This window comes from Myotis daubentonii, chromosome 14 (genome assembly GCF_963259705.1).
Source record: "Myotis daubentonii chromosome 14, mMyoDau2.1, whole genome shotgun sequence".
Taxonomy (NCBI): Eukaryota; Metazoa; Chordata; class Mammalia; order Chiroptera; family Vespertilionidae; genus Myotis; species Myotis daubentonii.
Window position 1 is genome coordinate 27657818 of NC_081853.1, and position 27325 is coordinate 27685142.

Consider the following 27325-nt stretch of genomic DNA (forward strand, 5'->3'; position numbering starts at 1 on the left):
GAATCCTTGTCCTTGTCTCGTAGGGGTTCACTGTTTAACCAGAGACACAGACAATCTTGGTGTTCAGGCAGAGATCCTGGGGGACTGTGAACTTCTCAGTGTCTAAGGCTGTGAGATACTTCACAGTCAAGTCCAGAGCTAGCAGACCCCCCCCGCCCCCCCCCTGCCCCCCGAACTCTCCCTGGGTTGGTGTGTGTATTTGTTACCCTCTGATGTGTGTTATGGTTATAGTCTAGAGCAGCGGTTGCCAACCAGTGGTCCATGGAGCACTGGTGGTCCACAAAGTCTGAAAGGTTGGCAACTGCTGGTCCAGAGTCCAACTCAGAAGCCTTGACCCAGACCCAGGCAGTTAAAGCCCATGAGAGAGGTTGACTATGGGATGTCCTGGTGCTGTGCCGTGGGACTCACACCAGGGCTCTGGCCCCCTAGGCCTGAGGCCAGGCCTCTACACAAAGCTGCTTCCCACAACCTAAAGGAAGGACACCCCCAGAGGCTGAGCCCAGCCACCAGCCCAGGTCAGAAGGGTGGGAGAACACGGCCCTTGGCAGCATGCAGCATGGCTGGTTCTTTGGGTCTGCCCTCACCAAAGTGATCTTCCCTAAAGAAGCAGGTGTGGAGGGTGCCTCTTCCTCCAGGAAGCCTTCCAGGCCGGCCCCTGGAGAGCTTCCTCTCATTTTATCAGGCTGCACTGTGTCTCCCCTGGGGAGGGGCATATCTGCATGACTGCTGGGTCCTCGGTATTCATTCTCTTGGCACAGTGCGTGTTCTGGTGGGCTGTATGGCTGAGTGGAAGTTGTGCCAGTCCTGACCCATTCCCCAGCCTGGATTGGCTCCTTCCAGCCTTGAGCCTGGCTAAGCCACACACTAACCCTTCAGCAATCTGCATGGCTCCTTGGTGATGAGGTGCACTTCCAAAGTCACACCCAGCCCCACCATTGGGTCTACTTTGAAATGGTTGTCTTACAGGGTTTACCCTGCTTGGCCCTGTGTCCCCTGCAGAGCTGCCTTTTGGACATCACAGCCCTGGCCTCAGGAGCTTGCCCTGTTTTTCCACCATCACAGCCAGCTTTGCATGGGCCCAGGACCCGGGCACAGTTGCTCTTTCAGGGCAGGCCTTTGTCAAATGGCTAGAGTTTGGGCTCAAATGGGGACAAGACAGAAGAGACAAGAACAGTCTGGAGAGGGAATCACATTCCTGCCTGAGTGTCTGGGGAAGACCAGCCAGGTTGACAGAAGAAGCCCTCCCACCCTGCCCCCCCCCCCCCCACCACCAAGAGCATGAATAAACAGCTGAAGGACTGAATGACACACTTTATTAGAAACGTTCCTCATTCATCAGTCAAATTCACATTAAAGTGGGGGCGGCAGTGCCGTCTGGGGCTCCGAAATTCCACTGCTGGGACAATTTCCAGTTAAAAATGAGTCTGGGCAGAGCGTCGGGAACACTCGCGGGCTGCCCAGGGAGGGGTCTCAGCAGCAGCACCTTCCGGGAGAGGGCCAGGTTTGGGGCAGGCGAAGAAGGTGCCTCTCACGTCCACCCTTCCAGTTACGGGGCTGCCCCCACAGGCCCCACGCTGATAAATAAACAGCACGTCACACACACATTTGAAACAAACAAGCTCGTACAAGTCTCCTAAAGTGAAAAAATAGTTTGCTCCAATAAAGCTTTGTGGCAACCAGGCTGCATCCTGAGTGGATGGTTGCCTAGAGACCCCCGCTCCCCGGACATCATCCACCAGGGGGTGCAGTGCCCCCAACCCCCCATTAGCACCTTTGGACTAAGTACTGCCCTCACTCCTAGTACTCCTCTCTTAAAATGCACCTGCTACCTAAAATAATAATAAAAGAAACACTGTCCCTGGGTGAATTCGTGAGACTCAGCTTCCCTGAATAAGAGGTGCCTGGGGCAATGGGGGGCGGCGAGGGGCAGGAAGGCAGTGACTGGGGTAAGTAAACGACTGACTTTCGACTTTCGAAGAGGTAAGCCAGAGGCGGCTAAACACTGCTCGGGCCACTTGCCAGTTCTGCCTGCGGGCATCCCTCTCAAAGGGGCGCAGTCCTCAAGTATCGGCTGCCCTGACAAGGGGTGAGGGCCCGAGGGGACCTGGCTGCTGTCATCATTCATTATCCAGAGGCAGCTTCTCCCCCAGCTGGCCTGTCTGCTCGGCACACAACAGTCTCCTGCCCCAATGTTTTATTCATTCTCTTGAATATGGAAACGGGCTCCCGGATCAATACCATCCTGCGGTGTCCAGTGGGCAGGCGGGCCCTCCTCCGGGCGCTTCGCGGCTTCCAAGGACGTGTCGGGACTTGGGGGAGCTGCTTCTCGGGCAGCAAATAGTGTCGGGACTTGGGGGAGCTGCTTCTCGGGCAGCAAATACTGTTGGCAACAGACATTCATTTTTCAGGTTGGGAACGCGTACTGGCCTTCCAAAGAACTGCAAGTTCTGGGGCGTCGGGGCGAGAAAGGCCCCTTCCTGAACGTTCCGTGCGCCGTGAAAGGAAAGGCCGGGCCGCGGCCTGCCCGCTGCTGCCCTGGCCGCCGCAGCCGTCACTGGTACTGCAAGTAGTTTTTGAGGGACTGAGGCAGCGGCAGGGCGCCGATGTCCTGCAGGCGCGGGCGGCCCAGGGCCAGGCGGATGGATCTCCGGCACAGGTCCATCAGCGGCAGGGGCTCCGCTGCAACGAGAGGGAAGCGGGTTAGTCTCGCCAGTGCCTTCCTCGCACCTCCTCCCGCCGGCCTCCCACCCGCCCATTGTGCGAGGCCGCCTGTAAGTGGAGCAACAACTCTGCAGGTTTGCGGAGGGGATGGGAGGGAGTGACAGGTGCACAGTGCCGTGCCCGGGCCGCGGATGTAGTGGGAGCTCGGGTCCCGGCTCAGGGCGTGTTGGCACCGAGCACCACCCCGACCGGACATGCCCTCTTCCTCCATTCAGACAAACAGCAAGGATTTCCCGTTTCATTCACTTAATGAATTTGTGACAAGGAGACTGTGAACTTCCTACAGGACGTGACCCTGACTCATCCGTCCCAGGCCCCAGGCTGAGCCTGTTACCGGGATGACCGGTGATCACCGGTTAAATGAATGAACTGACTTGCTGCTCGGGGTCTCTCCTCTGTAGCTGTTGGAAGCTATTGAAATAAGCTGCTCTTACCCGGCAGCACTTCTGTCCTGGCTCCCTCCTCTCCTCTCCTCTCCTCTCCTCTCCTCTCCTCTCCTCTCCTCTCCTCTCCTCTCCTCTCCTCTCCTCTCCTCTCCTCTCCTCTCCTCTCCTCTCCTCTCCTCTCCTCTCCTCTCCTCTCCTCTCCTCTCCTCTCCTCTCCTCTCCTCTCCTCTCCTCTCCTCTCCTCTCCTCTCCTCTCCTCTCCTCTCCTCTCCTCTCCTCTCCTCTCCTCTCCTCTCCTCTCCTCTCCTCTCCTCTCCTCTCCTCTCCTCTCCTCTCCTCTCCTCTCCTCTCCTCTCCTCTCCTCTCCTCTCCTCTCCTCTCCTCTCCTCTCCTCTCCTCTCCTCTCCTCTCCTCTCCTCTCCTCTCCTCTCCTCTCCTCTCCTCTCCTCTCCTCTCCTCTCCTCTCCTCTCCTCTCCTCTCCTCTCCTCTCCTCTCCTCTCCTCTCCTCTCCTCTCCTCTCCTCTCCTCTCCTCTCCTCTCCTCTCCTCTCCTCTCCTCTCCTCTCCTCTCCTCTCCTCTCCTCTCCTCTCCTCTCCTCTCCTCTCCTCTCCTCTCCTCTCCTCTCCTCTCCTCTCCTCTCCTCTCCTCTCCTCTCCTCTCCTCTCCTCTCCTCTCCTCTCCTCTCCTCTCCTCTCCTCTCCTCTCCTCTCCTCTCCTCTCCTCTCCTCTCCTCTCCTCTCCTCTCCTCTCCTCTCCTCTCCTCTCCTCTCCTCTCCTCTCCTCTCCTCTCCTCTCCTCTCCTCTCCTCTCCTCTCCTCTCCTCTCCTCTCCTCTCCTCTCCTCTCCTCTCCTCTCCTCTCCTGTAGACTCCCGAGAACAGGGCATGTTTTAATGGACAAGAGGCTTGTGGTGAGAGTTAAATGCGTTAGAAAGTGTAAAGAACTTAGCGCAGTGCTCAGCACATAGTAGGTGCTCAGTAAACACCATGTCCGGCTATCTCCCTCATGCCTAGGCCTTGGTTGGTTGCCCTGGTGAGGAAGAACTCAGGAGGACTGTTAGTAGGATAGGCTCGGGCTGGCAGACAAGCAGTCCCTTCTCCGATGGGAGATGGGCTTGCATTTTATATCAGGGAAGAAATTGAGCTGTTAAAGTTTGATAATCATTGTCAAAGTTTAAAAGCTTTCTTAATCACTTTAATGCGCTAGGCACATACTAGGTCCTCAACGCCCCAAAGGCATAGCCTTATCAGCACACTCAGCTCCCTGTGTGTTCCCTGCCTAATTAGGAGCTGAAAGGAAGGGAAGGTGGCCTTTTATCTTCACTCTGCAATCATTGAAATCAATCCAGAGCCCAGACTCCAAAGGCAGAGAGAAAGGAGGGGCTGGAGTTCAGAGTGTGTCTTTAGGTCTCAGTGTGAAATACCAACCCTCTCTCCCAATTCCTACGGCTGCACAGCAACCCCCAGTGCACAGAGAGAGCCTGGTGCCGCTGTGGAGCTTCCGGCTCCGAAGATGCCAGTAACGCCCTGCCGTCCCTCCAACTCCTCCCCCTCACCCACCTCGGCTTTGGAACTTCTCAGAGCTGTCAAATGTCAAAGTTTGGAAACTGTGGGCGAAAAGGGGCCACACGCTCATCGGACTGGCTCAGGGAAGGCCTGCCTGGCGGCCGTGCAGACTTAGAGACAGACCTAAAGTAACCACCGAGGATGGCCTGAAATGAAAACTTTTAAAATTAAAAAGCAATGTACGGTGAGTGGTCATGTCCTGGGCCGGAATTTCCCCTGATAAAGGTCAATCTTTACTTTAACTGAGCCTATTGTCTTTTTCTATCTATGATAACATCTCGTTGGAATGTCAAAGTAATTTTCCTTTTTTCTGGACCCCTCCAAGCACAGGCACCGCTCTGTGGAGACCACAAATCCCCTCATTGTTATTGAGTTAATTGTTGACTGTTAACTACCCTGCACTCACCTAAGTAAAAGAAGTATGTGTCTATCATTTTACTTTATATCCAATCCCAGAGGTTTCCCCGTTTTGCTTTCTCCCACCTCCCTAACCATCACCAATGGATTCCGTGTAACCCACTTCTGTCTCCTCTTCCGATTGTAATGTAAAAAACCAGGTGCAAAACTGCTATTCTCTGGAGCATTATCTCAATCCGTTGAGATTCTGCTTCCTGGCAATTGTTGACAGTTTGGCTCAGATAAACTCAGAAAAATCTTCACAGGTTTGAATGTTTCTTCCCTTAACAAAATGATCAACAAAGTGATGAGAGGCATTCTCAGAAATGCTTTCTGACTAAAGATAAAATTTAAAAAGAAACATTGTTTGCAAAAGTGAATATCCAAATGGCCAATAAATATATGAAAATGTGTCTACTTCCTGAGCCATCAGGGACATGCGAATTATCACTATACTGTGACTCTCTGAGATGCCAACCAGGATGGCTAAAATGAAAACAAGACAATAGCAAGTGTTGGTGAGGATGTGGAGCAACTGGGATTCTAATAATGCTGCAGGTGGGCGGGTAAACTGGCACGGCCACTTAGGAAAACCGGAGGCATCTCCTCAAGCTGAACCTATGGCCTGCAATTTTACTCCCGGGTGTACACATGTTCACCCAAATGCACATGCACGAATGCTCATGGAGGTAACCAACTGCAAACAACAACTTTACTAGCCACCAACAGTGGGATGGCTACATAAATTGTGTATCTTCACAGAGTCAAATACTAATCCACCATGAAAATGAAGGAACCACAATTACATGCAAAAATATGGATGAATCTCTCAAACATAAGTATGAATGAAAGAAAAGTACATTTGGTGTGACTTTATCTGTGCCAAGCTCAAACACACAGAGGGATGAAGTTAGGGCAGTGGTGACGTGGGGGGAGCAGTGACTGGAAGGGGGCATGCTGGAGCTCCTGGGGGGGGGCTGGTATTGTTCCCCTTGATTTGATTTGATTTCTGCCTATACCAGTGTGTTCAGCTTGTAAAAATCATCAAGCTTACTCACCGGAGATGAGTACACTTTCTGCATAAATGTCAAAAGCAAATTCACAGTAAAACAATGAGTCACTGAGTCCAGAGTGCTTCATTCAGCTCCCCGCCGGGTGAGTGTGGATACAACATAAGCCAGTGAGGGCAAAGTAGGAGGAGGGGGGCTGGCGTGGAATCCTGGCTCCTGCTCCCACCACCAGCGGGCCAGAGAGCGGGCTCACCTTCCTGGAGCCATGTTTTGCTCATCTGTGGAGGGGGGTAGCAAGGCCTCCATCATGCATTGTGACGATGGCAAGACCCAGCATGCTCCTTTCCTTAAAGGCATTCTCTTATTTCATGCCATCAGCCTAAGAAGTACCTTTAAAAATAGTAATAATTTGCTTATTGTGGTTCAAAAATGCCTCAGCACATCATACTAATTGTCGACAATGCTATGCTCTGGTTGAAGATTCACTGGAGCCAGAGCTGGATGTCTGGTTCTGTGTTAAAAAAAATCACCAGACGATCATTTCCGAAGTGACCTGCATTTTCCATGATTCTCCATCACTATCCGCCTGCAGGACCCGGAGGAAACCACATTACTTCCTGGACTCTGTTTTGCAGGCAGTAAAACGGGGGAGTTAGCTCTCTGGTTACGATGGTCTATGACTGTGACAGGAACGAGGAGATCTTGGCACAGGCATTGGTAGCTTCGGCTGCTTCCCTGGGCCCCTCCAGGTCTCCGCTGCCTGCAGCGGGGAGATGCTAAGACATGAGTCACCACCCTACCTCCATCCCTGTGTTTATATTTTGGAAAAAAATATCAACGTTTTAAGGTCAGGAGGTGCAATTCTTCTGCAACAGTTGAAGACAATGATCAGCAGATGGAGGAAGGTTGGAGCAACAGCCCTGAGATCGGAACTTAAGTAGACAGGGCACCGTTGTTTGTTTTTAGGAAAAGAAACGAGAAGACACACATGGGCACACACACACACTCCATGTGTCAGACACATCGCTCGTCACTTATCCACAGCCCGAGGCCTTGGTGTCTGGAGACGGAATTGCCTGCTGGCCTCTGGGCCTCTCCTCACGCAGCCCCTTCAGCTGGAACTCCCTGCCCTGCGCGGTCTGCTGGGCCTGCCTCCTCCTTCAGGACCCAAATCAGGTGCTTCCTCCTCCCCAGGGACTTGGCTCCTCTGCCCTCTGCCGGCACCTGGCAGGCGTCGACTCACTGAGGAAACTACACAAACGGTCGAATGTATCATTACCCACTCACCTCTCAACCACAGCATCCCTGTGCCTGTCATGGCCAACAGAGACCTCGGCTCACGTCTAGAAAGCGTCTGGAGTTTTCTCTTAACAAGCCTCACCATTTCCCCAGCAAAAAGGTGGTGACGACAGGTGGGACACGGCAGCATCTTCAGATGAACTCTGTGCCAACAGGCGTCATTGGCCCAGGCGGTCCCCAGGGCCCAGGTGGGGCTCATGTTTCCCGGGGATCGAGAGTGAGCAAGTCACTTCACGTGCTCAGGAGCCCCACACAGCAAAACAGTCCAAATAGTGCATGGCCTTCCCTAGCCACCCTGCCGGGCAGGGACGTGCAAAATCTCCAAAGGGGAGAACCCGGAACAGGGAGTGCGGGAAATGCCACCTGAACTGGGGGGGCTGTGCCCCCCACCCAGCATGTCCCTGAAATGACAGAAGAGATGTGCGTGTGCGTGTGTGTGAAGGACCTGAGAACAGTGCTGTGAGGCAGGAAAGGCAGTCAGCAGGCTAGAGGTCGGGATGGGGTAGGAGGGTGGAGACATGGAGCAGGGGACAGGTAGCGCTACACACCAGGGGTGAACACGGCTCTCACCAAAGGGGCCCTGGAGAAGCCCCCGCTCCAGCAGCAAAGGCCGGCTGGGCCCGGCGCAAGCACCAGGGCACCCCCTGAAAGGGCCTAACGCCTGGGCTGCTCTCCGGATGAGGCGGAGGCCTCCGGGGCCCTGCCAGCGCTGAGTGCAGGTGAGCCCTGCACCCCGCGGAGGGACTGGCTGCCCGGAGCTCCCTGACCCAGTGCCCAACAGGAGAGTGTGTCCCGCAAAACCTTCTCAGCCAGACTTCCAGGGGCTCCCAGCAGAGAGCGGCTCCGCTGCTGCAGGTCACACAGCCGCTCCACTGTCAGGCGTGTCTAGTGAAAGAAGAGCCTCCACCTGCCCAGTCTGACGGTCACTCGAGGGGGCAGGGGGCGCTCCAGCAAAAGGAAAGCGGATCCAGAAAAGGGGGGAGATTCGCGGAACGCAGAGTGAAGGAAGGTCGCTGAATGATGGGCGATCCATTAGTCTGATGCTTGGAAGAGCCCCTCACAGTGGCCTTCATTTCCCTAAAGCCCCCACGGCCCCCCGCCCCCACACACAACCCCCCCCCCCACACACACACCCGCTCTGTGCCTCACCTCTGACCCAGCCCGCAGCTTCCCACCGCTCACATCTCCCACTGGGCCCACTGCACCTCCGCGTCTCTGAGAGCTCCCTCCACCGCCCGCCTTCACGGAACCGGAACCGCACGTTCTCTCCCAGGACACCACTGCCCTTACTTCCACCTTCTCTGGGCTGTCTGTGCTCCCAGGCTGTGGCTCCCAGGCTTGTGGCACATGCCAGGCAGGCTTCTGAGGGGGGTGGGGCCGGACTCCTCGCTTCCTTTTGCCACATACAAGGCGCCTCCGTCTGCTTGTGAGAAACCCCAGCCCCTCGATAGTTCACACCACTGGGCTCAGTCCTCTTCCTCCCCTCATGGCTGCTGACTACTGACCTCTGACCCTGGTTTGCCAGGGCTCTGGCCTGGCCTCCCAGGCCCCCTCTCCACCATACCTGCCCCGCCCCCGGGACAGAATCCTCCACAGACACACCCTCTCATGCCTCATCCTCTGGGCACTCTCCTTCTCCCCCCAGTGACCAACTCCCTGGGCCACACATGGACGTCAACATCACCCCCAAATGCCCATTCTGGTACTTTATAGTCTGACCACCGGATCAGCCACCCCTCCATGACCCCATTTCCCATCACAGACACCTCTAGATGTCAGAGCCCTCTCTTTTTGCTAAATCCATCAGCATTCCTTTCCTCCACCTTCCCTCTTCACCCAGCTGAACAACCCACTCTTCCCAGAGACACAGGGCCTGGGGCAGGTCGGCCTGACGGCGTGGCCAGTGAGTGGCTGGGGGCGCAGGGTTGGGGCCTGGACAAGTGGGAACAACAGCATCTGGAGTTCAGGTTATCTGTTCGGTTCCGTTTCTGGGCCTCCTCTCCTGGGACCTGCCACACAGCTGAGTGGAAAGTGGCTGAGGAGCTGGCGGCCCTGGTTCAGGCCAGCCTGAGCCACCAGCTGGCAGAGCGGCCTGCCTGCCTTCCCAGGGCCTCAGAGTCTGCAGTGTGGCAAGTGGCTTGGCAGAGAAGACGCAGGGTCCTGGCCACCAGCTGACACTTGGCAGAGCAGACATCACAGATGAGGTTAACATGTCCATGAAAAGTAGATGGCAAGCCAGTGATGTAAATGTTAGCTGAGCCTTGGAGGCCCGGGGTTGTGGCTCCCAAGTTTGTGGCACAGGCCAGGTGGGCTTCCTGGAGGAGGTGGTGCGGGAGAAGGCTGTGGAACAACCCCAGCTGGAAACATCCCGCCGTGTTCAGACGTCATCATCTAATTTTCGGTTCAGGAAATGTGGTTTCCCTGCCCCCGACTGCAACAAATCCCTGACTGCCCCGAGGTGCTGTGGAATCCCTCCCAGCAGCTGGTGTGGTCTCACCCTTGGAGACTTCGGGCTGCCACTGGCTCTTGTCCTTGCTGGCCAGCCCTTGTGGCTCTGCCTTGACATCATGGGGCTGGGGCTGGGAGAGGGGCAGCGGCTCCTGTGAGCCCCGTCTCTACAGAGGCCACTGTAGCTGGAGAGCCCTCCAGCGCGGTCCCGGCAGCCGGCAGAATGAGAAACACTGCGCCAGTTCCTCCGTCTGGAAGGCGCTCCTGACTCAGCTGAAACATTTCCCAGAAAATCCGACTGTTTTCAGTTTGGAGCCCATCCTGCTGGCTGCATGGTGGCTGGACAAGGGCAGCCCCGAGTCACATGAGAACCTCAGGGAGGGGCCTCTAGCTGGAGTGCACCCTGCACCACGGGACAAGTTTCTCTGCCTCTGCAGCCATGGGGACAGCCTGGCTCCGTGCAGATGCTGAAGGAAGCACATGGGACAAGGGGAGACAGGCGTGGGAGCAGACAGCCCTGCAGACAGTCGATGCTCGTCCCACCCAGGGCAGGGGCAGGCCCTCAGGGATGGCACCCCTTCTAAAGAGGAAGACTAAGGAGTGTGGGGCCGCAGGACTTGCCTACCAGAGAGCAAGACCTATTTAAAGCCACAGCAATGAACAGTGTGGTACTGGCACAGGAATAGACAAACTGGAAAATTCTAGACCAACTAGAACTAAGCATGGCATTGTTTAGACACACATCTATATGGAAAATGTGGACTATCTACAAGGAAAAAAGCAAAGGAAAAGTGAACGCGAACTTCAGAGGCGTGGTTTGTCTTGAGCGGAGGGTGGGGGTTGGCAGGGATGAGGAGGGAGGAGCACAGAGGTACCGGACTGTCTATGACTGGTCCTCCGTCTGGGGGCAGAGTCATGGTGGCACTGACTCCTAAAGAAGGAAACACATACATAGCAAATTAGAGGCTATGCATGGCACCACCGTGAGACTCTGTCACAACCAAGGGTTATGTTTAGTCCAATTCTGTGTATCAGAGGTTCAGTTTAAGAGAGAGAGAGAGAGAGAGAGAGAGAGAGAGAGAGAGCGAGCAAAAGCGAATGAGAAAAGTTATGAGTTGGTCTCAATCTGCCTCAAACAAGAGCGTGGCTAGAAGATGGGTCAGAGTTAAACTCTCGTTAATAAACAGTAACGGAGTCACTCCTGCCTAAGCGCTGAGGCTGCTCGGGAAAGCATCGCGGGCCAGGGGCAGCAGCCGGCGGGAGTGAGACCTGGAGACCCGTTCTGGCCACATCCTCGGAGCTGGGGGGCCACGCCGGCCTCCCGGGGAACGTGCCAGGATGAGACGAGGGGCAGAGGGCAGGCACCCTCCTGGCACAGGTGGGCGATCAATACACGGCAACTGTTGTTTCAGCGCAGTTAGTCCTTCAGGACAAAGTGAAAGTAGAGGCAGCTGGTGCGGAGCCGAGGGCAGGACACCAGGTGGGAGGCCTCTGTGTGGACAGCCACAGGTAGCCCCGCCCAGAGGTCCGAGCGGGGCAGAGCAGCGGGCCAGGGAGCCGGGTCCGAGTCCTGTCCTGTGGGGTCCGTCAGCCTCTGCTCCGTTTCAGGGTGTTGCTTCCAACCTTCCCATCAGGAGCAGGAGCACGAGGAAACCCGTAAGCGTTGGCATATTTTCCAAGTCCAGGTTGATGGTCTCACTGGGCTCCTCGGCAATAACAAGTTACAGTGGAAGAGTCGCAGCGAGGACTCACACAGCACCTCCCGCGTCGTGAGACGCTCTAAGCACTTCACTTTCTGTGCTTCTCACTTCGGAGAAGGTGGCTACTGATTTGCATGTCTGGTTACAGACGGAGGAACCGGGGCACAGAGAAGTCAAGTAACTCAATGACCAAATCTAAGGGGTAAAAACAAAACTGGAACTCGGGCAGCCTGGTTCAGGACCCACCCTCTGTTGCCAGACTCCTGGGGAGGCGGGGTGACCGTCACTGCAGAGGAAACCTTTCCCAGCCCCACCGATCTGTCACTCGGTCCCAGCGTCCCAGTCCCTGCCCCTCAGCCCGGCTCCATGTGCGGTTGCTGGCTCACCCCTGTGCACTGAGGCCCCAGAATGCACTGGAGGTGGGCCCCTGACCCAGCAAAGCCCTGCCATGGGCTCGCAGGTAAGCTGTGAGGTGGCCCCGACGAAGGACCCTGCTTAGTGGGGGACAGTGACTACTGGGTCGTCCCACCCACCTGGTCCTGACAGGCATTTGGCCTGAAGAGTTTGGAGGGGAGAAGGGAGCCAATGCAGACTGTGCGAGGGGTCTTCTCCCTCCAGGCCGCACCGCCATCCCACCCATTGGGCTGACGGGCCGGCCGACTCCTGGTTTCTAGCACGTAGCCAAGGTCAGGCACACTCCCTTCCACTTGGGAAACGTCACCAGGTTAGCCTCTTGCTAAGCAGCACGAGCCCCTGGGGTTTAACACGAGGGCTTTCTAATGGATTTATTGTGTGTGTTTGACCTTTCCAAGTGTGAGCTCAGACCAGGCCCCAGAGGAGGATGCTGGAAGCCTGTTTTTCGCAAAACTGATAAGTAAACCAAATTCTTGGATGGAGTCTGCCAGGTTTTCTCAACAGCGTAGCTTCAAAGAGACCCCGGTAGGCTCCAGCGGGGGCTGTGCTCACGGGTCCCTCTGGAGGGGGAGGAGTGTGCCTACTAAGAAGTGGTGACTGAGGAGGTCTGCAGACACAGATTTTCCAGCGTGGAAAGAGCCACGCCACAGAGAAACAGCTAGCAAACCTGGAAACTACTGCTCTCGTTCCACTTCTAGTTTCAAGGCAAATGGTTCCTTGTTTTAGGAGACTTTTTAAAAAGTTAATGATCAGCACGGCCGGGGCCCGGGGGCGCACTCAGTGGTTGAGCATTGACCTATGAACCAGGAGGTCACGGTTCGATTCCCAGTCAGGGCATGTCAAGGTTTCGGGCTTGATCCCCAGTGGGGGGGTTGTGCAGGAGGCAGCCAAACAATGATTCTCTCTCATCATTGATGTTTCCAGCTCTCTCTCTGTCTCCCTTCCTCTCTGAAATCAATAAAAATAAATGTTTTTTAAAAATGTTAATGATCCGTGCATAAATAAAAATCACTTCTAGTAATCACAAATATGTTTGGACTTTAGACCAGAGGCTGTGGACTCCAGTGCCTAGGGCAGTGATGGCGAACCTTTTGAGCTCGGCGTGTCAGCATTTTGAAAAACCTTAACTTAACTCTGGTGCCGTGTCACATATAGAAATTTTTTGATATTTGCAACAATAGTAAAACAGAGATTTATATTTTTGATATTTATTTTATATATTTAAACCAAAAGAATGAGTTCGCGTGTCACCTCTGACGCGCGTGTCATAGGTTCGCCATCACTGGCCTAGGGGCTGGGGAGGTAACCTAAGTGACTAGCCAGGAGCAGGTGTAAGCAGTGGGCAAAGGGAGCGGGTGGGGCTGTGGTCCCCACAGGACATGCAGAAGGGGCCACCACTCAACTCCAGCGGGAAGGTGGGCCCCTGTTATAGATGTCCTGCTCTTTCAAAAAAAAAAAAAAAAAGGCCAGGAAGCAAAGATTTTTATGTGCTGTCCGGGCTATTTTAATTTAGTATGGCCAAACAAAGTATTTCTAGGCCCAGACACAGCCTTGGGCTCACCCTGCCACTTCTATTTCGGAGTGAATCTCACCTGCCACCTTTACGGCAAGTCGGCACCTGCCACCCCACTTGGGGGCAGCCCATCCTCAGAATCTGCCAGAAGCTCTGATCCAAGCACAGAGACACGACTCCACCGGATCCAGGCACCTGCTCACCGTGCTTCCGCACCATGGCCAACTCTAGCTGCAATCCCCATAACTCTGTGCAGAACCCAGAACTGGGCGAAGACCCACTCTCCCCGTGAGGTGTCCCAGTGCGGTTCTCCGCACCCAGCCTGGGAAGAGCTCACTGTCCAGCTTTTAAACTGAAGGTGTGAAAGCAACAACTCAGGTTTACAAAGCATGTTGTCTTTTCCGAGGACATTCCCAAACATCCTATTGGCAGCGAGAGAATCATTCCACCAACACGCTCACGGATGCCTGAGGCCCTAAGGAATCTGTATTGAGCAGGCAGCAGAGAGAGCTGCTGGTTTCAGTAACGTGCAGACCGGAGCGCTCCCCTTTCGTGTGCGTCGGACTCCGCTCTCGTGGCAATCTCTCCCAAGCCCACGCCTCTTTCCTGCCTTGTCAGTCCAATCTAGGGGCCTCAGATAGCCACGTACTACATAGGCCCTGGGCCCCAAATATTTGACACATCATTTCCCTCCATCCTCACTCCCAGCCCATGAGAGAGGTGCTACAGAGCCACAGTCCCTTATCCGAAACCCTGGGGCCAGCCTGTTTCAGAATTCAGAGAATTCCAGAGCTTAGCAATTTGGCTGCATATGCCATGTATATATTGCATAACATCCCAGTGGCCCGAGGCAGCGCCTGCAATCAAACACCTTCATATTTCTATAGTGAAACCTATGAATATTCACACCGAGTGGAATAAGAAACGACTATAAATAGCGTTACACCGGTTCAGGTTGAGTGTGGCTGCCAAATGAGTTTGGCTCAAACTTAGGAATAAAGCTTTGGTTTTCAGAACACAGTCCTACACGAGAATCTTCATTTTACAGATAGACGAGGCTGACAGGTGAAGTGACTTGCCTAGCGAGGGTCATCCTGGAGATGGGGTTCAAGCCAGAAGTCTGTCCTCAGAGCCCATGTCTATAACCGCCTCCTTACACGGGGAAAGAGCACAGATTTCTGTGGGAAACGGCTGAATGTTCTATTCCCTGCTCTGCCACTTAGGAGCTGTGGGATTTGGGCAAATCTTCACCCCAAGGCCCTCAGCTTCTGTGGCGGTCACTAGAACTCTTCTCAAATGTCCCAGCGGTCACACACCGGGCACAGGACCAGCGTACGCTTCTCCACCCACTTGAAGTTGGGTGTGTGGCCATGAGACTTACTTTGGCCGGAGAAACGTCGGGGGAAGTGACATGTGTCATTTCAACTGGAAGTTTTAGGAGCCTGTATGTGCATTACTGCCTTTTGTTTTCCATCAGTGACCATTAGGGACTGCTCCTTCTGCCCTGGACCTAAATGAGGACACAAACCTTGCACAATCGAGCCTTCTGCTGACCAGCAATAGGCATGCAGCAAGGGCAAAAACAAACATTGCTTGAAGCTAGGACCATTCGGGGCTTGTCTGTTACTGCAGCAAGACCTGGCCTATGCTGACTGATATAGGCTCTTTCTCTATAAAACAAGTCATGTGAAAACTGAATCAGGGGGCACATATGAAGCTCCAACATTAACTAGTGCCTGGTAACAGACACTAGTTAATTCCCTCTCCCATTCTCAGCCAGAATTTCCCAGCTGTAAGGGAAGGGGGTAATAGTTAAGCTTCTCTGTTTCAATGCGTGAAACTGCTTGTTGGCCTATGCGGTATTAGTGGAAAGGATTTTCCAGCATCCACAAAAATGTGAATGTTTGCTTATGCATTCAAGTCACTCATGTCCCTCACCTCACTCTGGTCTTGACGACAAGGCTGGGAAAGATGGTGGGAGGTTGGGGACAGAATCCCAATCTAAGGATCCCAGGTTCCTGCTGGACAAGACAGCGTGGTCCAAATATTCCCAAAGGTGGGCCTGCAGAGGGCCCACTGTCAGGAGAGATCAGGAGAGCCAGGCAGCCTGCAGACAGCTGCTGAGCACAGGGGAGGCACCGTTTCTCGGGAAGGGCTGCCAGGTGGGGGCTGCTCAGGCGGACAGATGGAGGGAGTGAGGCTTCGGGGAGGAGAATCTCAGAGACAAAAATGTTCAGTTGCCACAGAACTTGCATTAAGACCCCATTTAGCAACACTGATTAGGGAGCTATAAATAGCACCTGGGCTCTCACAGGCCATAAAACCCACTTCCCTGCAGGCTCCCAGCCTATAGTCGGCCCTGCTTAATTGGGGCTCCAAATAAAATACCTGGAAGGCCCTCGTTGTCATAGTAACCAGTTGCTGGGCTAGGGATGGGGCTGAGGTTAGGCACAGGGCAAAGGTGGGAGGAGGAAGCTGAGGAGGAGGAAAGAGAAGGGGGAAAGGGTGGGATCACTGCTAAAGGTTACCGTGGGGTCTGGGATCACATCAAGAGGCTGGTGGATGAGCAGACGGCAGCCTCACCCATCTCCTTTTCCAACCACAGGCTACCGAGGCAAGGCAGTGGGCCCGGCTGGCCTTGGGTGGATATGAGAGGCAGAAGACCTGAGTTTGAGTCTTGGCTTGGTCACTGACCAGCTAGGAGACCTTGGTGGGCTCCCACCTTCTCTGGGCCTCTAGTCTATCCCACTGTAAAAGGAGGGGCCGAGTGGGGGGGTCTCTAAGCTCCTCATGCACAGCTGGGGCTCGACAACTGGACCCCACCACTGCCGAGAAGAATGGAAAAGCCCTCCATGTTCCCAGTCACCTCCGAGATGTGGAAAGCAAGGCGCACACCAGGGCGTGAGGGGGATGCTGCCGTGGGTGTGTTTGCAGAAAATATCTCAGAAGAAAACACAAGAATCTGAAGCATCTGCTGCCTCTGGGCGGGTGGCTGGGAGCAGGGTGGGCAGGAGCCTTGTCACTGTCGTGTTTTATTTGAGCTTTATGAATGTAGTTCACATCAATGCAGCCTAAATCTAACAAATACTGGACTTCAAAAGGCCCAGGTTTTATTGAATGAACAAATGACCCACTAGACAATGGGTCACCCTCCATGAACTGGTCTCTTCCCCAAGGACTCGCTGCCCCTGTGCTCCTTGCGGTCTCTGGAGCTTGGCTATGTGTTTTGAAGCCTCCGTGCCTTTGCACAGGCTGTACCCACTCCGGAAATGCCTTTCCCGGACTTTTCCGTCTAGTAACTTCTTTAAATGAAACTCCAATATCCCTCCTGCTGGGAACACTTACCTGATGCCACAGCTGCCCCAAACACCTGTTACTCTCTCCACTGCACTCCTACCTCACTCCCTATGGCCCTTTATTCATGCTACCTCATATGTGGCTGCCCCAATAAACTAGGAGCATGTGAGGCGGGGCCCAGGTGGGACTCTAGGGGGTTCACAGGTCCTAGCACACAGTGCTGCTCGGTACAACACTCTCATCCCCCAAAGGACCACACACACAGAGCATCCATTCCAGGTGATTCCCTGGCAGTGTCCCTGCTGAAATTCAAGTCTCTGCTCTCATTCCACCTGCTCCCTCGGCCTCATTTGAATATGCCGGGAAAATCCATTTTTTAACTTTAGCCTGAGCTGAATAGTAGTTGGAAGGGCTGCCCCCAGCAACGCACGCAGTGAGGGGCCTGCCCTCCTGCCCTGCCTGACTGTGGATAATGACTGTTGTGGATTGTTCACCACAAAGGTATCTTCTGGGCCTTCGCCTGGGCTGCCTTCCTGCCTGCTAGCTAGAAATCCCATGGCAACGAGGCACCCACAGGAAGGGGCTGCCGGGCAGAGGGTCTTGGCAAGACCCTGACCCTTGCTGGTCCCCATCCACAGCAGGAGGGGCTTGGACCAGCGTCCCTAAGGCCCTGCCCGTTTGGACAATCTATCTGGAATTTTAATTATCACCCCAAGCAGGGCCGACCAGCGAGAGAAGTCCACTGTAGATAAACAAATAAAATCCCAAGCGAAGGTCGGAGACCAGAGGAGGGAATGTGGGGCGGCCTAGTCGTCACAGGATGACAGTTACATGAAGGCACACTCGCGTGGGTAGACCCAGACACCTATGGAAATCTCTCGTCTTCCAGGTCTCTGAATTGAGGTCACTGTTGAAGTGTGCCAGACTGCCCCCTGTGGATGGCGTGTGGGGAGGACAGGACACAGATTACACCCAACCCCTCTCTCTGCTACAGAATGGACTTTCCAGACTGAATAAAGTGATGCTGTGGTCAGGACAGCCTTATCACCCTGATTGATCCGAAAGATCAATCGCTGGTATACTTTCATTCTATTAACCCTTATGTTAGTTACTAATGGGTTTCTGATGGTTTCGCTTCCAGCATCCTTTGCCTCTTTTAATTCCCTTGCGGAGGGTGTTTATTCCAGAGACCGCCCCATCTCAGCTCCAGGGGCGGAGCCTGTGACAGAGGCTGAGCCAATCAGCACTTTCCAACCCAGTGGCCACGTTCAGGGGTGGGTATGTCACCCAAGTCGGGCCAATCAGAATGCATTCTAGAACGTGTGCTGGATGAGGCTGGTGCAAGCATGCTGGTTCCTCAAGGCTAAGGGAAGGGAAGGGGTAGGCCCAGGGCTCCTCACAGTCATTTTAGGCCTGAGAAAGGAGACCCAGGGGCCCCCATCCCTAATGTGTGTCCGAGGGCCTGCTGTGTGATGCTCTGTGGGATGGGAGATCTGGGGATCAGTGTGGAAACAGTCTTTATTTTCATGCAGGTTGAGAGTATGGGAACCTAAAGCCCTATTAGATAAGAGACACAAAGGACGAAAAAGCTGAGAAATGCAGAGAGAGAGAAACCAGATCCTGGCAATAGTGTTTGAACCCTGGATATAGGTGAGGCTCAAGCCAGATTCACCCCAGGACTAGTTAGTGAAAAATTCCATACATCCCCTTTATCAACATAGGCGGTTTGGGTAAGATTTCCTGTTTCTTACACATGAGAATACAACTAATAAACCACCCGCTCTGTGCCAGGATGTCTCTAGACCCTGAACTTGAGTTCTTGAAGTCTGATCAGAAGTAGTTCCTGGTGGAGACACCCTGGTGCACGGAGTTCAATGCAACCTAAGAGTGACGACCAGGAGTCGGGGGTGTTAGGTTAGAAGGGATCCCCAGACATGCCCGTCCACGCAGACGCTGCATAAGCAAGGACCTGCCACTCACTCAGAGAGCTCAAGCGCCTGGCAGAATGGCCATGCGGCCAGTCTAGGCCAGAGAGCAGACCAGCGCCCCCGATTCTCACTTCCAACATGGATTCCCTCCAGGGGCCCACAGCAGTCAGTCCTCTGGTTAAGTCTGCGTTTCTCTTCTCAATCTCTCTATGTAGAGGCTCTGCCACCAGGTGGCGATGTGGAGTCACTGCATGCGGTGTGGGATTGAGGTTGTGGTCATGAATTGACTTTTAAGAAAAATATATCTTTCTTCATCTCAAACGCTAATTCACATATAAAACTATGATGTACTTAAATATAACTTCGAAGATAAATCAAAGAATTATAATTGGGTTATTTACACTGTCTCTTTCCTAATTATTTGCCTCCCTGCCATGAATTAGCTGGATGTATTTGGTAAGTTATCCCTCTAGGACAGTGGTTCTCAACCTTGGCTGCACATTAGAATCACCTGGGAATCTTTTTAAAATCCTGATTTTTGGGCCTCATCCTCCGGAAATTCTGTTTCTTTGTTATGGGGTGAGGCCACAACATTAGTACAAAGAAACAGAATTTCCGGAGGATGAGGCCCAGAAATCAGGATTTTAAAAAGATTCCCAGGTGATTCTAATGTGCAGCCAAGGTTGAGAACCACTGGTCTAGGAGCTCAGCTTACCCACCCACACCAGTGGGTGCACTGCTACTCGGTACAGGGCTGTTGTGAAGGAGAATGTCACGGCGGCACCCTTAGGCGCTAGCACAGAGGAGGTGTTCAAAGCATCTCGGGGGAAGAAATGAACGTGGGGCCTAGTGAAGCAGTATAGCAACCGCTCAATAAATGACACATTACTGGAGGCAAAAGGGAAGCAGGTCTACTTCTCAAATGTTAGGCCATGGGCAGCAGAAGGGGTTTGGGGAACTCACTGGGAAGCCAGAAATCACAGTGCGTCCATGGCTGCCCATTTGCTGACCCAAAAGCTGATCCCTCCCCACCACGTACCACGCACCCCGGCTAGAATCCTCCCTGCCTTGTAAGTTCTGCCGGAGAATTCCCTTTCCCCTCCCCCTGTGAGCTCCCTGGCCTCACCTGTGCACAGGGGGCTAACAGGTCCCTGAAAGTGCTAAAGATTCTCAGGGAACTGGGTCTCCTCGTTTCTCACTCTTTCACAGGCTGCCTTTCCGGGCTCAGGGCCTCATTCTCTGCATCTATAAAATCTGCCTCGGCTTGGATGTTGCCCCCATCTCCTCCAGAGGGGGGACCCTGGGAACACCCCTCCCTCCCCTCGGGCTGACAGGCCTCCCCAGGGGCCCCAAATTCCCTTAACTTCAAACCTCCTCAACTCTAACGGAACAAATTATGTGACGCTTTATTTTCCCCAGCTTGAATGGGCAGAGCTAGCACCTCATAAAGTGACAGGGAAAATATTTGGCTGGTTTCGTAGGCCGGGGCCACAAAGGCTCGCTTGTGATGGGCGGCCCTGCCCAGATCTGGGCAGCGAGGTCTGCAGACACCGATGCCCGCCTGACACGGGCCAGCTGTGCGCAGTCCACGAGGCTTGGGAGCCTCTCGGCTGCACCAGGCCCTCTCCTCCCACACACTGCCAGGGCCCGAGCTGCCAAAACAACCCGGTCATCGGCCCTGCAGAGGGATCCTCGTGGGCACGCCTGGGAGGCCCTCGAAGAGGCTTCTGTGGACTGGTCAGCACAGCCACCCAGGAGATGTCTGGAGGGTGCCCTGGTCACAGCCTGGCCCCAGCAGGAATCCACCCACAAACTTCCTTCTGGCCTTCTCAAGTGCTTTCTGGCCTCCCTGCCTTTGCTCCTGCCGTTCCTCCTGCCTGGAACCACCACTCCGAGTCTTCTCCATCGAGCCCAGTCCTACCCCTCCAGCCCCGCCCAAGGTCCTCCTCGGCCCACCCCTCGGGGATTCTGCACACGCAGGGACACACCCTTCCCTGAGCTGACGGCACCCCCTGCCTGTGCCCCTCGTTACATGATTAATCACACCCTTCTCGGGGTGCCTTTTATTTACTGCTGAGATTACTTATTTCACTGACACCTCATTTATTTGAAACGTTGAGAAGGAGCTTTTTCAACATCAGTGACTTTTTCTGGAAAGTTATCCTTTTAAGTATAACCCACTTTTAGTTTGATCTCTTTGGGTGAAATTTTTTCTAAAATGCTGTATGCCCTCATCTTTTCTTAAAATTTAATATTTTTCAGTTTTATTGACATCTAAAACCATGTATGTTCTATAATTGACATATAAAACCATGTAAGTTTAAGGTGCACCAGAGTGATTTGATATACGCTTATATTGTGAAATGATACTGTGCCCTCGTCTTAAACCAATCACCCTACACATAATGGAATCCATTTTTGAAGATTCAGGATTAGAAAAGGCAATGCCACTTTTGGTACTGACCGGGTTCTGCCCGCTCCTGTGGTGGGGGCTGCGTGCCCCTTTGCCGAATGGCCCAGACTGATGTGCCTTAATGACGGCCCCCACGGCTGTGCCTAATAGCGCTCTGGCTGCTGTCACTGTCCTGTGCCCTCCGTGTGGGTGAGTGGTCCCTACTGCGGGGCTGCAGCTGGTGTGCTTGCCTCTGCGCCTCCCCCCACCCTCCCGCCCCTCCCCTCGCACCCATTCTCATTTGCTGTTTCTGTTCGGTGAAAGCAGTGGGAGGAAGATGACCAGGCTAACGTAAACTCAAGTCGGGTGTAGATGAACAGTAAATAGTATCTGAGATATTTTCTAGACTTCAAAACAGAAATTGGGGCCCTTTCACTTAGTGAATCTTTTCATTCATTCATTCTCAGGGTGTGTGGAGCTGAGGTGCCAAATAGCTTCCTATGCTGATGGGTCCTCGGGGTGATGAGTAGGCTCCACTGTCCCCACCCTGTGTGTGACCCAGCCTGGCTCAGCAGTAAGATCCGGATGACGCGCTTTGGGCAATGCGTGGCCAGGATGTGGCTCACCCTAGAGCACCGTTACCAGTTGTTGCTTTAGAATGAATTGTGTCGTGAAAGAGGGGCCTCCTGGGCCTGCAGTGGAGCTGGCTCAGCCTCATCGCAGGCTCAGAGGGGGGTGACTCCAGGTTGCTGGCAGCTGCTGCCTCCAGAGGATGCACCTTTGGGATGGGTGGGGATTTCTAAAGCCTCATTGCAAAGAGTCTGATCTCTGGTTCTCAGGAAATAAGAGATGTCAAACAACTTTATGTAGCGCACAGAATCGCATGGCTACTAAGGACCCATTTCTTTTCTTGTGAGTTACCATAGCTGGTTTGGGCTGCAGGAAATCCTCTTTTAAGGACTGGGAACTGAGGGGCTGAACAAAGAGCTGGGCTTGGTGACTGCACAGCCAGCCCATCAGGATTCAGGGACAGCAGGAAGAAAGGGCCTGGAGCCCAGGTGGGAGGTGGAGGCAGGGGTGTAGCCTCTGACCCACAGGTGGGGTAGCCTGGCTGCCTGGAGGCTTGATGAGCCCTGCCAAGCAGTGTCCTCCTCCCCAGTGATGCTTTCCTCAGGCAGCCGCCTTGGCCATGAGGCATCTCACTTTGGCACCTGGCCTTGGGCACTCACTGTTAATGAGTTTGTAATCTCACCCACACGCTGAATCTTCCTCACTCAAACCTCATATACGCACAAAGTGTTACCTCCTGCTGGCTTCCTTCAACCTCTGTGAGACCGCATCTGTCTCCCCAGCTTTGGTTCCTGGCCCATTCCATGTGTGCCACCTGCTATTCCAGTTCTTAAATTGGACAAGACCCCTTCTCACCTCAGGGCCTTTGCACATGCCATTCCTTCTGCCCGGAATACCGTTTTCTTCACTCCTGCCCCACAACAGATACCTTGCTAGATAATTCCTCCTCTAAGCTTAGGGGCTCCCTAGATTTGCCATCTCTGACTCCCAAGAAGACCAGGCCCTCTTCACACACTCTCCCAGCACCCCCTGCCTCTCTGGTGTGCCACCCCGCACCATGGTGACCAAGGGGTGATTTCTGTGATTGGTTGTAACATGTCTCCATGATCAGTGATGAGTTCTATGGGCTGGGCTTCCTGGCTGCCTTATCTTTGGCACCTAGCACAGGGCCGGGCACATAGTGCATGGTCAGTACAATTTTACTCAATGAATCAATCACTACACTTTCCTCTCCAACACCAGCCATGGCAAGCTGCCCCAGGTCCTAAACCCTCTCATCACTCTGATTTCTTGCATTTTCTGCCAGATACATCTTTCTTGCCTAAGTACTTCCTGCTCTTTGATGAAGGAGTGAATGAATCATTCAAACAAACAAGCCATTAGAATTGCGGATAATCTACCTGGGAATCAGGGGGCCCTGTGCTGCACACCCGGGAAGGCACTGAGCGCGTGGTGGAGAAGCAGTCACAGGGGAAGAGCCCTCGAGTGGGGGCCTGCCTCCAACGGAGCTCATCAAATTCACAAGTATCCCTCTGAGATGCTTTCGGGAAATTCTAAAAAGTCTCCAGTGAGCGAGGCTGGTGAGTGGAAATGAATAGTGCAGGTTCTATTACGATTAATTTAAGATGGGCATGCGTCCTCAACACATCTCATACTACTGTCGTTCGGCCTAGGGAAGGGGAAATATCCATTAGGTGGGAAGAACCTGGGTGTCCATCATCTCGGGAATATTTTGCAGGGAGCCATCAGAGCTACCTGGCCATGACCACTTCTGTGTGCCGGCACCATGCTGGGCAGTCACATCCATCACATTATTTAATCCTCAGGAGAACTTGGACAGGCGGGAGTTATCTCCATTTTACAGATGAGAAGGTGGAGGCTCAGAGAGTGTGACTACCTCGGCCAAGGTTACAGAAGCAGCTGTGGCAGAGCTGGGCTTTACCTCTGGTGGCCAACCCCGAAGTCTCTGCCCAGCTGCAGAGGGAGGTGCTGGGCAGAGGTCCTCTGAGCTCCAGATGAAATGCTGCCATGGAAACAAGGTTTCCAGCCTCTGGTCCAGGCAGACCTGGGGTCTTCAGTGGGGCTTCCCAGCCTCCCAGCCTGGACTGCAGCGGCCAGGGAGGAAGGGAAGGCAGCCCTCAGGCTCCCAGGCCAGTCCAGGCTACTAGAGCACACAGGGTCAGCTTGCCCAGGTGTGGCAGTCTCCCAGGGGACGGCATTGGGCTCTAAGGTCCCCACCCTTCTCCACGGGGACCTCCTGCACTGCCAGCTTTGGAAGGTCTGGATGGCATGGTTTTGGGGCCAGTGCCATTCATGAATGACAAGTCCCACCTGCACTGACAAAGCCGTGGGTGTCATGAGAAGCCAGCCCTCTGTCTCCCTGAAGAAACAAGCACAATGGCCCAGGCTGGTGCAGCTCAGAGGTTGAGTTTACCTATGTATGAACCAGGAGGTCACGGTTCAATTCCCAGTTAGGCCAGATGCCTGGGTGGCAGGCTTGATCCCCAGTGTGGGGTGTGCAGGAGGCAGCTGATCAATGATTCCCTCTCACCATTGATGTTTCTATCTCTCTCTCCCTCTCCCTTCCTCTCTGAAATCAATAAAAATATATTTTTTAAAAGAAAGAAGCACGATGGGTCCCAGGGAAGTTGCATTCCCTGCGTGGTCACTATGGATCTCCATCCCCAGAGCAGCGGGCATGTGGTTTGGGCCCTGGAGAGGGGGCCTCTGACACTTCACGGGACTCCTTGGTGGGTTTATACAAAAGCCTTCCCCCAAGAGCTACTGTGTGGTTAGTTCTCGGGGTGCAGAGGGTACCCTTGCCTTCTCTCTCGGGACTCCAGGCCTGCACCCCGGGCTGCCAAGTCCTGGGACCGAGGGCGCCCAGTCTTCAGGCTCTCTCTCCCCTCATGCCCTCCTCACCCCTAGCCTCACCTGTTCATGCCATCTCGATGGGTCATTCTGAGCACACACGCTGCAGCCATGGCTTTTATTGTTGAGCACATGAGCCTTTACCCTCTGCCCGCGTCAGCCGGCGCTGCCAATTCCAAGCGCCACAGGCTCGGTGGCCTAAGCAACAGCAATGCTTTGTCTCCAGTTCTGGAGGCTGGAAGTCTAGGTCAAGGTGTCGGCAGGGTTGGTTCCTCCGACTGGGAGGGAGCCTGCTCCGTGCTCTCCCCTCGCTCTGGGGGGTTTGCTGGCAGTCTCTGGCGGTCCTTAGCCTGCAGACACCTCATCCTGACCTCCCTTCACATGGTGTTCTCCCAGTGTCCGTGCCTCTGGGCCCAAATCTCCCCTTTTCATAAGGACAGTAATCGTATTGGATTAGAGCCCCCTCTAATGACCTCATCTTAACTTACACGTTATTGCATCTTATTTCCAAATAAGGTCATATCCTGAGGTACTGGAGGTTAGGACTGCAACATACGGCTTTTAAGGGGACACAATTCAGCCCATAATACTCTGTTTACTTCCTGTAAGGAGAGATGAGGGCTGCCAGGGAAGAACAAGATGTGGCCCAGCAGTGGCTACTGTGTGGCTGGGGGACAGACTCCCCAAAGACACCCTGGAGAGGCAGGAAGTGAGGAGTGAGACGTGTGCAGAAGCAGCACGGAGAGGCAGAGCCGTCAGGGCCACAGCAGGAGACCATGCGGCCGCTGTGCGCTGACCACAGCCACCGCCACACACTGTGGCTTCTGGGCCTGGGCCTGGGCACAGGTCTGATGGTTGTGTAGTTTACAGTGGCCTCTCACCGAGGGCATTCTCAGAAGAAGGTACACATGGGCTACGGTGATAAGCGCTCAGCTAAGGTGAGCCCAAGAGGACAGACTCACCTCAGCACCAGCCCATTCTGACGCCACAGTCTCTTGTTCTTAATTAAATCTGAGTTCACAATAAAATACCTTCCCAACAAGACCAACAACCAAGCTCACTCTATATGAACCCCCCGAAGGAAGGGTCCCCCCAATCCTGAGATGCAGCAAGGCATTAGCCAAAGCTTTGGTGCCCCCCCTTTCCAGGGCCCCGAACTATAAAATATACATGTTACTTTAATTAACTGGAGAAACCATTTCTGGAAAACCCGTTGGCATTTGGTACCAGCAACCTCAAACACACTTCATATTCCCAGACCCATTATCTTACTCCTAACAACCTCCCATGCTGAGGTAAGAAACAGAGGCAGCAGGCAAAAGCAAGCGCATCACTGCGATCCTGTTTATAAAAGGGAAAAATCGGAAACAACCTAAATGTACAAAACAGAGGAGGACTAATTACATTATGACATAACCAAATGGTGACATGTTATTTAGTCGTTAAAAATCATATTATGCCACCACCAACACCGCTACTTATCACTGTTCTGGAAGTACTGGCCAAACAATTAGAGAAGAGAAAGCAGGCAGCATTGTCCTAATCTGCAGACGATGACTGCATACCGAGGCCACCCAAGAGAATCAAAAGAGAACCTACCAGAGAAATAAAAATGCACAGAGGCGGAAAATTACTGGCAACCCAAAACCAGCAGCTTCCCTGCAGGCCTCTAACAAGGTAGGAAATACAATGGGGGATAGAATTCTCCCCATAATAACAACAACAAAATGAAAGATGACATACCTAGGAATAAACATGACAACATATCTATGAGATTCGTGAGAGTAAAAATTGAAATCATACTAAAGCGCATAACAGAAAACTTGAACAATGGAAAGACATTTTATGCTTGGATTGGAGCTCTTAATAACTCAGAACTATCCATTATCCCATAACATAATCTATAAATGCAGTATGATCCCAATTAAAGTACCAACAGGGTTCTAGGGGCACCTTACCAAGGTGATTAAAGCTTACCTGGAAAAGCACACACAAGAGAAGAAATGGGAAAATACTAAAAATAAAGAGCAATGCGGCGGGAACTGTCCCACTGGCTATGAAAACAGCTTTTTAATCATAGCACGACAGTAATTAAAACCACTTGGTGCAGGTCTAGACGGATGGAGCAAAGGAATGCTGTGTTTCTCCAAGAATCGGCAAATACCTGCTCCTCCATAAGATAATGGTCTGATGGAGAAGCAGGGGCACAGACTGAAGAACCAGATGGCCCTGGGCTGTCTTCCCAGCCTGTGTGGTCCCAATGCCTGTTTTTATTTCATGTGACTCTGGTGAGAATTAAGGTAATGCATGTAACGTGCTCAGAATAGGGTCCCAGTGCAGTGGGTACTCATTAGAAGGTCACTCTTGTTATCAATAGTATGTTATTATTTTTTATTTTACAATGATTTTAACTACTGGTTATTACCACACTGCCACCCAATCAGAGGCCTTCTGTCCTGCGGCACCAGCTACATCCTAGCTCTCCATCGGGCCCCTCCCCCCAAAGAGCACTACCTACCGACCTCTGAGCCCACCCTCCTCAGTTAACAGAGGGAGGCCCGTCTCCTCCGTGGGAGACAAGCGGAAGGTCAAAGGGAAGAGGCCGCAGGGGCTATTTCCACGAAAGGATGAAAACTGTGGGACACGTGTGTCTTTGGAGAGAAACGTGGGCAGCCTCGGGAACACGGTCTCTGTTGTTTGAAAGCCGGGGACAGAATTACTCAGGCTCTTCCCATTCTCAGGGTGAGTCGGAGCAGCAACAATGGTGAAAATGGGTTCAAGGGCCAACAAAGGCCCGGCCTGACTTCAGGGATGG

At 53.5% G+C, this 27325-nt stretch overlaps 1 protein-coding gene across 1 annotated transcript in view; it reads right to left on the reverse strand.

Annotated features, from left to right (window-relative positions):
• Positions 1–2346: 2346 nt before the first annotated feature.
• The window catches only part of SPSB4 (splA/ryanodine receptor domain and SOCS box containing 4), a 65650-nt gene continuing 40671 nt past the window's right edge, over positions 2347–27325 (reverse strand). The window contains exon 3 of the mRNA XM_059663775.1: positions 2347–2679. Within this exon, the coding sequence (XP_059519758.1) occupies positions 2552–2679 (128 nt within the window). The 3' untranslated portion in view covers positions 2347–2551. The remainder of the gene's footprint in view (positions 2680–27325) is intronic.